Raw genomic sequence first — 15093 nt, forward strand, 5'->3', positions numbered from 1 at the left:
CCCCAGGTCTGAGGTGGAAGTGGAGGCTCCTGTGATCAGCATGTGTCACAGCCCCCAGACTGGCACGGTGGCTCTGCAACTGGAGGACGGGCGGATCAGGAAGTTCCTGTGGGGTCAGTCGCTACCACTTCCTAGGTCACGCCTTCACTGGTGTAGTCATCACACAGCACTTTGTATTCATTCCTCTCGTCCTCGGCTTTTAATAGGAGGTGGTGTTGGGTAGTCTAATAACAGTGTTTGGTTTTGAATACGAGTTGTTGTGTTCAGACTGCTCGGTGTGTTCGGTGGTGGAGTGGCTGGATGCTGCAGGCTGCAGGGTGAACTTCCCCAGTCCCTGTGTCCACACAGCCCTGGCCAGCGTCAGTCACCAGGTACACGCACGTCCACAGAGCCTTGGTTTACCTCGGCAAGTATCGGGAATCTCTCCCCATGCCTGTGGTGCTGACAAGCTGTTCTCCTTGTGTACCAGGAGCATTTGTTGGGGCTGACAGAGCGATCTCACTTCTTCGTTGGAGACACAGAGGTATGGGTGATTTGACCTCACTGTGTCCTAGCAGATTTGGGATTCAGTGTGATTATGATATCAGAGGGTTTGGGATCCAGGCTGTAGTCACTCCTGGGGTGAGGGGCTGTGTTTGGGGTAGAGACAGCTCTGACCTGCTGTGTCCAGGGACTGGGTTGACCTCGGACCTGCTGTGTCCAGGGAGTGTGTTGACCTCTGACCTCTGTCTTCTTTTTCTGGTTAAGGTGGCCTCCAACGTTTCTTCTTTTGTGGTTCATGATGACTTCCTGTTGCTCACCACACACTCTCACACGTGCAGGTGCCTCCACCTGAGCATGCTGACCGTCAAAGGTACCACACACACACACACACGCGCCTCCTTAGTGTTGTTCCGTCCCCCTCAGAGCCCCCTTATATCTCTATAATGCATGTGTATATATGTGTGTATGAAAAGCAGAGGAGATGACATGCTAGTGAAGTGACGGCTGAGTGCTCCTGGTCCCCAGGGCTGCAGGAGGCTCTGGCCCTGGAGGGAGGCCAGAACGATGAGACCCTGCGGAGGGTGGAGAGAGGCTCCAGGATCGTCACCCTGGTCCCCCACGACACACGCCTCATTCTGCAGGTGCAGCACGGAGGCTTGCTTGCTTTCTTTCAGTCGTTTATCCAATACATCCATTCATCCATCCGTCAATCAGGGAAATGATATAATTTCAGCCTTCATCAAGAAATACTGCTCCTAGGTTGTGGAGACAAACTGCTCCTAGGTTGTGATGAAGATGAAGCTGGTTGTAGGACTGTGTAGTTTCCTGGCAGATGGATGGGTGGATGCATGTAAGGTGGGTGGACGTATGATGTAGATGTATGATGTTTGGTTGTCGACGCCTGTTCTCTCCCTGCCAGATGCCTCGTGGGAACCTTGAGACCCTCCACCATCGAGCGCTCGTATTGGCCCAGCTGAGGCGGCGGCTTGATTGGTCAGTCACTCACACGACACAGCCAGCTACCGCACCTATAAACCATCTCCTGATTCTTCCTGTAATTTCGGTCGAAACCAACACCCAGTCACAGTATGTTGGATTGCTCTGTGTTTGTGTTGCAGTCGGAAGTTCAGGGAGGCATTTGAGTGCATGAGGAAACTAAGGATTAATCTCAACCTCATTTACGACCACAACCCCAAGGTTGGTTCATGCCGGACTTTGACTATGAACTATGACCCCTGTGAACGCTGACCCCTGTGAACGCTGACCCCTGTGAACGCTGACCCCTGTGAACGCTGACCCCTGTGAACTCTGACCCCTGTGAACTCTGACCCCTGTGAACTATTACTGTCTTAACCCTGTCAGCTCTGCCTCAACCCATTCAGTTCATAGACTGTCACCTGGCCAGTGTCAATCAGTGTGATTTGCTCTTCAGATTGGGAACTGACATGAGTCGAGTCTCTTTGTAATGATCCTGGAGTGTGCTGACTGTCTTCCTGTGGTCTGGCAGTCGTTTCTAGAAAGTACCGAGATCTTCCTGAAGCAGTTGGACTCCATCAGTCACATCAACCTCTTTCTCACCGAACTCAAGTAAGAATCAACCATTCTTAGCTTTTCACAAACCATAACTCCCCACAAGTAGTTGTTTTGAATTCTGTTAACTCCACTCTTAAGTCAGCATTGGTCTGCTGCTGTTCCAGGGAGGAAGATACCACTACCACCATGTATCCCTGCCCTGTGAGCTCTCCCGACAGACCAGCGGGGGGCGCCAGCAGGAACAAGGTGGACACGGTCTGCGATGCTCTGCGCAACACCATGGAAACCATGGACCAGCACAAGTAAGAGAAGTTTCTGAGTGCCTCGAGCTCAGGCTCCCAGGGACTTCTAGATACTCACGTTTGCTTGTCAAGCCTTGACGTTTTGGGAGATGGGTGTAATCTCAGTGGTTGACAATTCCACTGCAGATCCAGAAGTTGCGGGTTCAAAACCCCCCTCTGTAAGTGTCTTTGGTTAAAAGTGTTTGGTAAATGTGATGCATGATGACAGTATTATGTTTTCTTGCCGTCCGTCGACAGGTACTGTCTGTGTATCTTGACGTCTCATGTGAAGAAGACTGTTCCTGAGCTGGAGACCGCCCTGCAGAAAGTCCACGAACTACGAGGTAATACACGTTCTAGCGCAGGCTAAAGCTAAGGTCTCACTACGGGCTATTTGTACTGACAGCGCGTTGTGAAAGCAACCCCTGTACACAAGTGGTACTGTGTACCCTGTACTCAGTTCCATTTAAAAGTGGCGGTGGACAAGGCTGTTTGACCCATGCACAGTAGTATCGGTATGTAGCGCCAGAACGCGGCGTTACTGTCACATGTACAGAGGATGTTGGCAGTCTATTTACACTTGTATGTGTTTGTTTCCACGTCAGTGACCACGCCTAGTGCTGCCAACGCTGTGAGCGCTGAGGAGGCTCTGAAGTACCTGCTGTTCCTGGTTAACGTCAACGAGCTGTACGAGCACTCTCTGGGAACATACGACTTTGATCTGGTCCTCATGGTGGCTGAGAAATCCCAGAAGGTGAGGGAACATTTATGTGGTAGCGCCGGTACTGTAGCGGACTAGAAGGAGGTTATTGAACAGCTAGACCGAGAGCTCCATCATTCTAGACAAACCTGAACCAGAATTTTTTTTGTTCAAATGTTTTGGGCTCATTTTTCCCCTCAAATGTTTCCCACTCACATTTTTGGGGTTCAATTTAACTCTTCAAATTTGAGCAGCCTGAATTTCTGAACCTGATTTCCTTCTATACCTCTCCCTGTAACTTCGTATCCAAGGACCCTAAAGAGTACCTGCCGTTCCTGAACATGTTGAAGATCCTGGAACCCAACTACCAGCGCTACACCATCGACAAACACCTGAAGAGATACACGAAGGCCTTGCATCATCTCAGCAAGTGTGGTGAGTCTACCCAGCCTCCTCTCCCGACTCCAGACCAAGCCTTCTGACCCTCCTTCTACAAGACCTATTGATCACGGCAGCTGATGTTACTTGGCTCCGTGTCTTAGGAATTACAGCCTGTTTCTTGATTCAAAGCGGTATGTGGTGGTTTCCCAGGTGAGGAGCACTTCACGGAGGCTCTGAACCTTGTGATGGATCAGAAGTTGTTCAGCGAGGCCCTGGGGCTGTACCCAGTAGACAGCCCTCAGTACAAGGTAGGCCTCCTCTGTTACAACAACAGCTTCCTCCTTCGCAAAGAAGCCTCTTCTCTTTGGCCACGTACAGAATTGTATATTCTGTTTTTAGGGCATTTCTGGTTTTATGGGTATGGAGACAGTGAAGCTGAGTTCAAATACTGTATTAGACTTACTGTGTATTGGGACGTACTGGATCTTGTCCTGCCAGACTAAACAGTATTTAGGGTAGTCAGATGGCAGAGCGGTGAGGGAGTCAGGCTAGTAATCAGAAGGTTGCCGCATCAATTCCCCACCGCGCCACATGATGTTGTGTCCTTGGGCAAGGCACTTCACCCTACTTGCCTCGGGGGAATGTCCCTGTACTTAATGTAAGTCGCTCTGGATAAGAGCGTCTGCCAAATGACTAAATGTAAATGTAATGTATTTGAAGTATTGCAATGCAGCTTCTCCTTCTGTGACCGTGTTGTGTGTTTACCTCTCTCTGACCCGTGACCCCTGACCCCAGGCCGTGAGCTGTGCCTATGCCGAGCACCTGGTGGAGCAGGGTCAGGCGGGGCAGGCGGGGCTGCTGCTGTGGCGCTGCGGGGAGACGTCCCGCGCCCTCCAGGCCTTCGTGGGAGGCACCAGCTGGAGGCACGCCCTGTGTGTTGCCCAGCAGATCCCCCTGCCCTCCGACCAGCTGGCCCTGCTGGCCCGGGACCTGGCAGGTACCGCAGGATGCTCGGTGGAGCAGACGCATGCTCAGTCTTCTGGATGGCTCTGGGGGTTGGCCTGAGGGGCTATGGATGGGGCTGGGGATTGGCCCGCGGGGTATGGATGGGGGCTGGGGGTTAAGGTTGGGTCTCGGGGCTATGGTTGGGGAATAATGATGGGACTGGAGACTAGGGATGGGGGTTAGGGACTGTGGGCTGGGGCTGGAGGCTAGGGATGGGGTTGTGGTTGTGGGTGGGGCTGGAGAAGTGTTGGGGGCCTACTGGGGCTCGACTGTTTGACTGTCTCATCACTGGAACTTGTATCACTTCAGTGTGAAAACCCTTCCTTTATGACTATATCTGTGTGTGTCTGTTGCAGATAAACTGATGGAGCAGAGGAGATATACAGAGGCTGCTGTTCTGCTGGAGCAATATGCTAAGGTACTGTTTAGTTTCAGTCTCTCTCTGTCTGTGTCTTCCCTCTGTCATGATGTCTTTGAGACCAGGTCATGATGCTGGTTCTGTGTTTCCCTCAGGACTGCGAGGAAGCCATCTCAGCGCTGATCACAGGAGCAGTCTGGGAAGAAGCTCTGAGGCTGGTGGGTGAACAAGGTGGCCGCCGTCCCCCTGAACACTGCTCCATACTTCTCCAGTTCTGTTGGCGACTTCAGTGCTCTCTGCTGTCTGTTCCAGGTGTACATGTACAACAGGCAAGACATCATCGAAACGAATCTCAAACCAGCTCTTCAGGAGGGTGAGAACTCATGGGTGTCAGCTGTGATGGCAGGATCAAGCCTACTGTTGTGCTCATGAGGAGGGTTTCTCTGTCAGGTTCCAGGTTTAGGATCTTGGTGTGGCCTGCAGTGTGTGTATGAACCGTCTCTCTCCTGTGTGCTTGTGTCCAGCGTTCACGTCCCACAGCTCCTTCCTGGAAGGCCAGAGGGCTGTGTTCTCCCGTCACAAGGCCCGCCTTGCTGCGGTGCGAGAGCTGAAGGAGAAGGCCAAGATGGAGTTACTAGGTAAACACAACTAACAATACAGCACGTGATTTAAGATAGGTTATTTTCTGTCCACGGCAGCTAAATCTCTCTCTCTCTCTCTCTCTCTCTCTCTCTCTCTCTCTCTCTCTCTCTCTCTCTCTCTCTCTCTCTCTCTCTCTCTCTCTCTCTCTCTCTCTCTGTCTCTCTCTGTCTCTCTCTGTCCCTCTCTGTCCCTCTCTGTCTCTCTCTGTCTCTCTCTGTCTCTCTTTGTCTCTGTGTCTCTCTGTGTCTCTCTGTGTCTCTCTGTGTCTCTCTGTGTCTCTCTGTCCCTCTCTGTCTCTCTCACTCTCTCTCACTCTCTCTCTGTCTCTCTCTGTCTCTCTCTCTCTGTCTCTCTCTCTCTCTCTCTCTCTCTCTCTCTCTCTCTTCCCCACACCCATACTCTATTCCTCTGTTCTCTCCATCTCCCTCCTTTCTTCTCTCTCCCCCCCCCCTCCTCTCTCCTCCCCCCCCTCCCATCTCCCTCCCTTCTTCTCTCTCCCCCCCCCCTCCTCTCTCCTCCCCCCCTCCTCTCTCCTCCTCTCTCCCCCCCCCCCTCCTCTTTCCCCCCCCCCCTCTCTCCTCCCTTCTCCTCTCTCCTCTCTCCTCCCTTCTCCTCTCTCCCCCCTCCTCTCTCCTCTCTCCTCCTCTCTCCTCCCCCCTCCTCTCTGCTCCTCCCTCCTTTCTCCTCCCCCCTCCTCTCTCCTCCCCCCTCCTCTCTCCCCGCCCTCCTCTCTCCTCCCCCCTCCTCTCTCCCCCCCCCCCCCTCCTCTCTCCCCCCCCTCCTCTCTCCTCCCCCCTCCTCTCTCCCCCCCTCCTCTCTCCCCCCCTCCTCTCTCCCCCCCCTCCTCTCTCCCCCCCCTCCTCTCTCCTCCCCCCTCCTCTCTCCTCCCCCCTCCTCTCTCCTCCCCCCTCCTCTCTGCTCCTCCCTCCTTTCTCCTCCCTCCTCCTCTCTCCTCCCCCCTCCTCTCTCCTCCCCCCTCCTCTCTCCCCCCCCTCCTCTCTCCCCCCCCCTCCTCTCTCCTCCCTCCCTCCTCTCTCCTCCCCCCTCCTCCCCCCTCCCCCCTCCTCTCTCCTCTCTCCTCCAGATGAGGAGGTGGCAGACTGCCCTGATGCAGACCTTTTCTCGGAGGCCAGCAGTGTGATGACAGGAAGTCATGCCGGCTCCAAATACTCCCACAGCAACTCCAGGATCTCCTCGTGAGTCAGATCTCACCACTGGTCACATCTGACTCTGTATTCATTCTGCCATACCGCCAGTCACCTGCTTCCTCGCCCTGTGCTCTGAGATAAAGACCATGACTGGGGGTCGTTTACGCACTACTCCTCATGGCATGTTATTCATTTAGCAGACCCTTTCATCATGAGTGACAGGAAATGACCTCATCACCGGCTCACTTCCACAGGAGGTCGTCTAAGAACCGCAGGAAGGCAGAGCGCAAGAAGCTGAGTCTGAAGGAAGGGAGCCCCCTGGAGGACGTGGCGTTGCTGCACGCCCTGGCAGAGAGCATCCACACTGTGGACAAGATGAGAGGTGGGGCTCCTGCGGTGGTCTCTCCTGCTCTCCTCTCTCGTTCTCTCCTTGTTCTCCTCCTTCCTGCTCTCCTTCTCCTCTCTCCTCCTCTCCTCTCTCCTGCTCTCGTGCTGTTGTCTCTCCCTCAGTCACAGTGTTGTGTTTCTGCTTTCTCTCACGAGGTCATATCACTCATATTCTAACCCACATTCTCTCATATTTGTATTTAAACATGGATCTTTCTTCCTCCTCCTCCCCCCCCATCCCTCCAGAGGAGATCCACAGCCTGCTGAAGGCCCTGGTGTTGTTCCAGTGTGATGGTCAGGCTGGAAGGCTGCAGCAGGCCTACGGAGACACACTGCAGCTGATGGAGACGGCCCTGCCTGAGGTCTGGCAGGAGGGCCAGCAGAGCCACACTCCGGTACACACACACACACACATGCTGTACACACACACACACACACACATGCAGTACACACACACATACCGCAGACATTAAGCATGCATACACACACACACACTCAAAGTGTTTCTGTTCCAGGTGACGGGTCCAAACTCGACAGCAAACAGCATCATGGCATCTTTTCAACAAGCGAGACCAGTTGCACCCCAGCAAGGTTGGTTTCTACTGATTTTATATACATAGAAACATACATATACATTCTGCCTGTCCATTTGTAATAATAGGCTTTGCTCTTTTCTCTCTATTTTTGACTCTCTCTCTCTCTCTCTGTCTGTCTGTCTGTCTGTCTCTCTCTCTCTCTCTCTCTCTCTCTCTCTCTCTGTGTCTCTCTCTCTCTGTCTGTCTCTCTCTCTCTCTGTCTCTCTCTCTGTCTCTCTCTGTCTCTCTCTCTCTCACTGTCTCTCTCTCTCTCTTTGTCTGTCTCTCTCTCTTTGTCTCTCTCTCTCTCTTTGTCTGTCTCTCTCTCTTTGTCTCTGTCTCTCTCCCTCTCTCTCCAGAAGCAGAGACCATGGCTCCCCCAAAGATGAGAAATGGTGTCAAGTGGAAGCTGACAATTCTGAAATAACACGTATTCAATATTTGTTTATTTTATTTTTTGGGGGTCAATGGAATTCTTGAGATGAAATGTAAAAATAAATATATTAAAGGGCGGTTTGCAGTTTGTCTTCAGTTAGCGTTAGATTGATAGACTGTTAGGTTTATCTGACGAATTGAACCGAACAAACCCTCACCAACGGGCCTATTTGTATCGTTCTCTCACCCGTTAAACAGAATCCGTGAGGGGTCTTCTCTCCCGCGAACCCCGGTGTCCAATAACCTCTATCGACGTCCGTCCATTTTTACATAAATTGCGCGCTGTTCCTCAATATCTTTCATTATTGATTATTTTGCCCCGCCAATTTTCGTAGTGTTGCAGCACTCAACAAGATCCACTAGATGGCGCCAGTGGCCAGTAGTTAAATATGAGATCTTCAAGGTGGAGTAAAATCTGCAGTTTGTATTTGCAGTGTTCAGATATACAGCTTGTACACTACAGATACTGACAAGGTTAGAAAAAGAAAAAGTTTGTTTGGGTATTAACAAAAAATATTCTATTAAAAGTGTGGCCTGTCAGAAAAATATAATATACATATATTCTACATTTTTCAGAAAGGCAAGGTTGCACTACAAGTTGATGTATTTCTGAACAGAATTGTTACATAATTTGTGCATTTACTGTATTCATGCTTTTAAGGTAAACTAATTTGGTAGCAACCTTCCTGGGAGTCCATTCTACCAGGATTAACAGTAAGGATGAAGGAGGTTCCAGATGAACCACAGCAATGTTGTTCACAACCTGCGAGCGGTCAAATGAACACCAACATCCAGGATATCTATACAATACGTCTTGTTTCAATCCCCTTTTATCATTTTGTTTCACTCAGAAAACCCATAGAAAGAAAATGATGAAACTACATTATGCATGGAAGTTTTGTGAAGACGATGTTCATTCGAGTGAACGCATGGGTAACATTGTGTGCTGTCAAACTGTTAAGTTATGCATGCCTTTCAAATGAGTCACAGCATGTTTCTAAGTGGACTTCCCCTCATACATTCCGCTCCACTTCTTCTCCTCTGGGAGATGGTCGGCCAGCCCACATGCAGGTATTGAGAAGTACTTCAGCATGTATTTTGAACAAAACCATTAAAAAAAGCACATGACATAAATAAACTCTTGAGAATCTGTCTTTGAGATCGTCTCCTCTAAATTTACTCTGCCTGCAAATAAAAAGATATACTCTCTCTGGTCTTAACATAAAATAGAATACACACACATTATACTGTATTTTTTTATACAGTTTTCATACTTAAAACATGGAAAAGTGAAGTTGATCATAAATTCAAAGGTGTGTATAATATAATAAGGTGTGTGTGTATATATATATATATAGGCTATACTGTTATGATGGTGTGTGTATGTGTATATAACAACAAAGTGAGTTGTGTAAACTCGTCTAATATGATCCAAAACACCTTACAAACATGCTTTAATTTAAAGTAAATCAAACATGTCTACTATCCATGGATTGATGTTGACATTGATATTTAGTCAGAGTGTTGTGTTGGTGTGCCTGGATCACTATGTTGCAGAGAACAGCACCAACCCCCCAGCAGCAGCAGCAGTGGAACCATGTGTGATCTCAAGGATTAGGCTCCTGAAAACAGGTAACGCGGCTCCCAGAAGTTTGATTGTGATTCTTGAATCATTTAAATAATTGTTCACACATATATAAAATCTTTAAATATACAAACACAATTGTTTTTTTTGTCACCTTAAAACTTAAGCTGTTTTCGAATGTTGTAAGATGTGTTCTTGCATATTCAGAATGTGTGTTTTTGTATTGTTCTTGTCTTTATACTGGTCTCTCACTGTCGTGTTATATTAGGTGTGCCTCTGTGTGTGAAAATAGGTCAGTACTGCATGTGCCTGCTCTGTCTTCATCCACACAGTCAGATATCACCATGTGTCCCGGTGCCTTTTTACCGCCTGACTCAGAGGTGTGGACACGGACCTGTCGTGAGGGATCGGAGGTCTGAGCATGGAGGAGTCTGAGTCTGCACATGTGACGGTACGTGTGTGTGTGTGTGTGTGTGGGAGCTGATTCAAACCAGGTGAGACCCACACACAGGGCCGTAAAGACTACCACAAGGATCCTCTTTCACTGCACCTTGTGTGAGACAAGTGTATCCTTCACTATCAGGGGAGACATTTAGTGTAAACTCGTCTCTGTAGCTCTGCTCTCCTGTTCCTCACGGACAACTCAAATAAACTCCACTTACCCAGAAGGAGCAGGTGAGAGGCAGTTGGAACAGACAGGCCCCGTCCTTTTCAGGTCCTTTTCAGGTCCTTTTCAGGTCCTTTTCATATTTAGTGTGTGTCATTACATGACAACACCTGCTAAGTCGCGCCATTGTCCAAGAGAAAGAAATGCCTACATTTATTTTCTATCAACTGACTGAACTTGTGCGTAAATGTAGCCTGACAGTAACGTATGATTTCTTAATAAAGGCATTGTGAAAATGATACGTATCCCTTCATAGTTGTGAGAATGTACCGCAGAATAAAACGCATCATGAATATGGCTTAATTCTTAGGTTTTAAGGATAATAGAATCCTTTTCGGACTCTAGATAGATTATTGAACATTCAAACTTCTTCAAAGAGTGGAAAGTAATATTTATTTGTGGAGCAATTTACTCAATTTAAAGATTAGTTTCTGGATCATTTATTTTTTGGTGTTTACAAAATACAAAACAAATAGTATGTACATGTAATTTAGCTCATGATGTTAATTTTTGGTTTTAAGTAAAAGGCAGGGTTATTTAATTCATATAACAATACATAATTAGAAACATTTATTAACAAACATTGTTTATTATACAACAACTGAAGCGTCAACGAAGACACTTGGAAGCTTAAAATATAAGAGGCTCTAATGAGAAACAGTGTACGAGCAGCCTTTCTGATGGTGTTTATAGCGTGGTACACAGTGGAGCGCTGTTTCCCCCTCTGGAGGACAGTCAAAAACTTCCAGCAGAACTTCTGTCTCCTAGACTTTGCTGGCACAGAACATCTTAGGAATATAGTTGCACAGCATCAACTTCTCCAGTTGGCTAAAATACTTTTGGAAAAAGTAAGATTATGGGATGGATTCCTCTGGAAAATGTGTGTAAAAACCAAATGACAAAACCTAAAGTGTCATTATGGGAGAATAACAGCATAATATCCCTGCCCCCGTCATGTGACTTGTCAGTCATGTGACCCGTGACCATGCGGTACAGCGGCGGCAAACCTGGAACCAAAACATGAAACTGAGCCAGAGGTAAACTTTTTATTTTATTCCATAACTTTTGGGGGGCTGGAATGCCATACCCCTGTGACACTCCATGAACAATACATGTGAAGGTCTGATACAATATTGATGCTTACCGTGATCTCCTGGCGATCTCCGTTTGGTCCCTCTCATGTTGTATCAAGTATTCATGAACCAGCCCGTCCCCCTCCCCTCCGCCACCTCCCTCTGTTCCCATAATGCATCTGTAATGTCCTGGACGGTTGAAACCTGGGCCTGGACAGAGCGGCAGGAAGACAGGGATGATGGAAGGGAGGAATGGTGGAGTGCCTCTTGGGGGTAGACCTGCCCAGAATACAGTATTTAACGCTAATTTCGTAATCATATGCCCAATTCTTTTGGCATAATTATTTTCTGGTTTATGCAGGTACCCCTATTTCTCTATCTCGCTTTATTGCTCTCTCTCTCTCCCTCCCCTCTCTCTCTCTCTCGCTCTCTTCCTCACCCCAAAACCACACGCCTCCCAGAATCCTCATATATCCCCTACCCTGAGCCCTAAGGAACGCCTCATGGCCCTCCAGTCCTCCCTCGCTCGCTCCTCCCCTGTTGTTTGCTTATTTATCACCGTGGCTAATATGTGTCACCTCCCCGCTCCTCGTCTGTCTCCCTCTCCTTCATCCTTTCGTCTCACCTGTGCTTCACCTGACGCCGGTCTTTTGTCACCGTTAGCGATGTGTGCCGCCTGCCCTTACTCCCTCACCTATCTCTCTCTCTCTCTCTCTCTCTCTGTCTCTCTTTCTCTCTGTGTCTCTTTCTGTCTCTGTCTCTCTCTCTCTTCCTCCTTCTCTCTCCTCCCTCCCTCCCTCCCTCTCTAGGTTCTCTCCTTCCCATCTCTCATTAACACTCTGCCCTGATAGATGTTGAGGGGAGGCCTCCTGCTCGCCAGGTCCCCCCCCCCCCCCACACACCCCACCCCTGCTGCCTCCACCCAGGAACCCCTCACCTCGCTGGGGGAGTGGCAGTGAGATGCCCCCTCCCTGTTCCCTCAGGGCCCCCGGCCATCTGCCACTCCTCTCTGCTGCTGGGGCCCGTGACGCACACCACAGCTGGCTGGAGGAGGTGACACGGCTGGGGCTGGAACACGGAGGTGGCTGAGGCCGGGGCTGAGGCTGGGGCTGAGGCTGGGGCTGAGGCTGGGGCCGGGGCTGAGGTTCAGGCTGAGGCCAAGTTTGGGGCTGGGGGTTGGCAGGGTGGGTTGTGGTTGAGGCTAGGTCTGGAGGCTTGAGGGCTGGAGGCTGGGTTTGGGGCTAAGGGGGAGCACCACGGAGTTGCTGTTTTAGAGAGAAGAATCTAAAGAAAATCTGCAAACAAATCTGACTCCCAACACTCTACTACTACCTGCTACTGAGGAACTTAAACTACACTACTAGTAGAGATTGTTTTTTAGTATTTGTGACCAAAAAGCCATTATGATTCACCACTCACAAAATCCTCTGCTCCAACTCCAATTACCTCCTGATTGTATGCTTGGCATGGAAAATATAATTAACAGACCATGTTTGTGCCAACCTAAACCGGCAATATGCTGTTTACCTAAACCTCTATCTGCACGGAAAAACAACAGACAAACAAGTAGATATTTGTGGTTCAGAGAGGAACCTGAGTGTCTCCGGGGAGGCCGACGTAGAGACGGCTCACTTCATCTCCGTGGTCGGGCCCCTCTCCTCTCATGTGCTGGCGACTGCTGTATCCCTGAGAGGGGGGGGGCTGTTTGTGTCGTGGGCGAGAGGAATTTTGAAGGGGGGGGGGGGGGGAGGAGGGCACTGTCAGAAATGAGAACATCCGCACATGAAAAGACATTCTAAATACTGCGTTTTACACACAGCCAGGCCGAATTAGAAACACGGTACGTGTGACACATTAGAACGTGCGCGTGCAACGTGCGGCGCGATACACCTTTATGTCACACAAAGGCTAAAATATGCTAAGCTTTGACGAACTCCGCTGTAAACCCGTCAGGCCTGGCTGGAGTTGTGTTCGCACACGCACAGGCACACGCGTGCTGCGTGAACGTGTCGTTCCCCCCAGCGGGTTTTTATCGCACAGCAGAACCTGCGGACCAGACTCATTAGAGAGGACGGGGAGGCAAGTCAACACTTCAAATGCTTTCAAGTAATTGATCAATATAATTGAAAACCCCTGTCTTAAAAACACATCTGTGATTGATGCCACGTATCATCTCAGAAAGCTTTTGTATTTTTTTTTTATATTTTCTTTCGCAGATGCTAATTCATGATCTTGTAGAACTGGGCCGAGCAGAGAGAAAGAAAAAAATAAAAACGTGCAGATTGTGTGCGATTCCTTTTTGCTTTTGTTATTTATTGGGTGGGCAGTGAGCTGAGGCCTGTTTGTTTCCTCCAGATTGCTTCTCCAGATGTTTTTTGGAGAAGAGATCCCTCTCCCCCCTCTCCCCCTCCTCTCTATCTCCCTTTGTCCAGATGGAAGTCATTTTTTATAAGACTCTATAATCCCCTTTTCCAGTCTTGTCTCTCCTCCACATTGTGATAGGAAATGTATTATAGGAAGAGAAGTAAAGTTTGACGTTGAGGCCTAAGATTGTCAGCGGGGACCAGAACTGCCCTCTGGTTCCTAAACACTTAATATTCGTACATCGTTAAACCATGGGACCGGTGCTGTCTTTCGTCCTCATGCAGCTCTCTGGCAGTTGGAGACAAGCTCGTAGTCGTTCTAAAAAGGAAGACAAACAGGTCAATTCAAGCTAAATACCTACTTAGGGTCATTGAAATACCACGGTCGCATGCTTAGTGACGTACTCGTCCAGGGCTGATAGGACAGGCCGCCCGGGGGGGGCGGGGGGAGGGGACGTCGGATGTCTTGTTGAGGTGTGAGGTTGGCGTGTGGCGATGTGCACATGCAGGAACGCTCTTCTGAGAGACGGTCAGTCCATCGCTGCTTTCTCTGGAGCCTTGATACGACCAGTTTGATTACATGGTATAGTTCTGTTCATATTTCTCTCCATACAGATGGAATGGGGTGAGTTGTGCGGATGATCACGCACAAGACAATGGAAACACGCAGTGCCGTCGCTTACAAGAGTCCCTTTCTTCCATAAAACTAACGTTAACTTTCATACAGCAAATAAGAAAACAACTTGTCTTACATAACAAACACTTGAAAGAGATTCCGTAACAATCTCAATAAGTTGTCTTTGCGTGCCACCGAAAAACATCCTCCTTTGTGAAACAGAATTCACTCATGAGACACTTCAGTGAAAACCCAACTACCCCTAATGAGCTTTGTTTTGTGGCTTTGTACCTCTCGATTGACTAAGTATTGTTTGCGTGTGTGTGTGTGTGTGTCGGGGTGGGAGACTACTAAGGGGAAGCACAGGAATGAGGCGAAATGGCAGATTGATGAAAAGCACAAATGGTCCCAGGGTGACACAGTCTACCATCCACAATATTAAAAACTCCCACTCGATAGGAGGGCAGAATTGCCTTGCTGGGATACACCAGAAGCTTCATTAATGAGGCACATTTGTTTCATCTTGATGGATAGGCCTCCTGACAGACCGAGTCACATTATCTCCAAGAACCTCGAGGAAGGTTGTGGTCGTGCCGGCGAGTCCTGTTGATGAAGGTTGTCTTCAGGATGGCAGTTGGGAAGCCTTCAACGAAGGAGTTCAAAGCGCATTGTGGTGCCTCCAAACAAAGATGGTTTTCCACTTCTGAGCAAGAGAATGTAAGAAACACTTTTTTTTTTTTTACCGCCAACCTGTTACTTCTTACAACCCACATGCCGTCACAACATCACAGTCTCATCGCTTTGACGTTCCTTTACTTACTCGTTCCTGTCATAACCCCTGTTTCCCCTCAGGAAAGGCAG

The 15093-nt window shown here is 49.1% G+C and overlaps 1 protein-coding gene across 2 annotated transcripts in view; it reads left to right on the top strand.

Annotated features, from left to right (window-relative positions):
- Positions 1–9062, top strand: part of elp1 (elongator acetyltransferase complex subunit 1) — a 14249-nt gene extending 5187 nt beyond the window's left edge. Inside the window, exons 14-36 of one of the 2 annotated variants that reach the window (XM_047025221.1) lie at positions 7–113; positions 268–371; positions 470–523; positions 748–853; positions 1009–1124; positions 1403–1476; positions 1602–1680; positions 1991–2070; positions 2181–2318; positions 2556–2641; positions 2903–3051; positions 3309–3432; positions 3589–3686; positions 4174–4375; positions 4740–4801; positions 4897–4959; positions 5054–5114; positions 5266–5379; positions 6468–6579; positions 6786–6913; positions 7165–7313; positions 7434–7509; positions 7853–9062. In XM_047025221.1, coding sequence (XP_046881177.1) covers positions 7–113; positions 268–371; positions 470–523; positions 748–853; positions 1009–1124; positions 1403–1476; positions 1602–1680; positions 1991–2070; positions 2181–2318; positions 2556–2641; positions 2903–3051; positions 3309–3432; positions 3589–3686; positions 4174–4375; positions 4740–4801; positions 4897–4959; positions 5054–5114; positions 5266–5379; positions 6468–6579; positions 6786–6913; positions 7165–7313; positions 7434–7509; positions 7853–7920 — 2350 coding nt within the window. In that variant the 3' untranslated portion in view covers positions 7921–9062. The remainder of the gene's footprint in view (positions 1–6; positions 114–267; positions 372–469; positions 524–747; positions 854–1008; positions 1125–1402; positions 1477–1601; positions 1681–1990; positions 2071–2180; positions 2319–2555; positions 2642–2902; positions 3052–3308; positions 3433–3588; positions 3687–4173; positions 4376–4739; positions 4802–4896; positions 4960–5053; positions 5115–5265; positions 5380–6467; positions 6580–6785; positions 6914–7164; positions 7314–7433; positions 7510–7852) is intronic. The other variant, XM_047025230.1, reaches the window with a different exon arrangement.
- Positions 9063–15093: the final 6031 nt, after the last annotated feature.

The sequence above is a fragment of the Hypomesus transpacificus genome, chromosome 1, assembly GCF_021917145.1.
Source record: "Hypomesus transpacificus isolate Combined female chromosome 1, fHypTra1, whole genome shotgun sequence".
In the NCBI taxonomy this organism is placed as follows: domain Eukaryota; kingdom Metazoa; phylum Chordata; class Actinopteri; order Osmeriformes; family Osmeridae; genus Hypomesus; species Hypomesus transpacificus.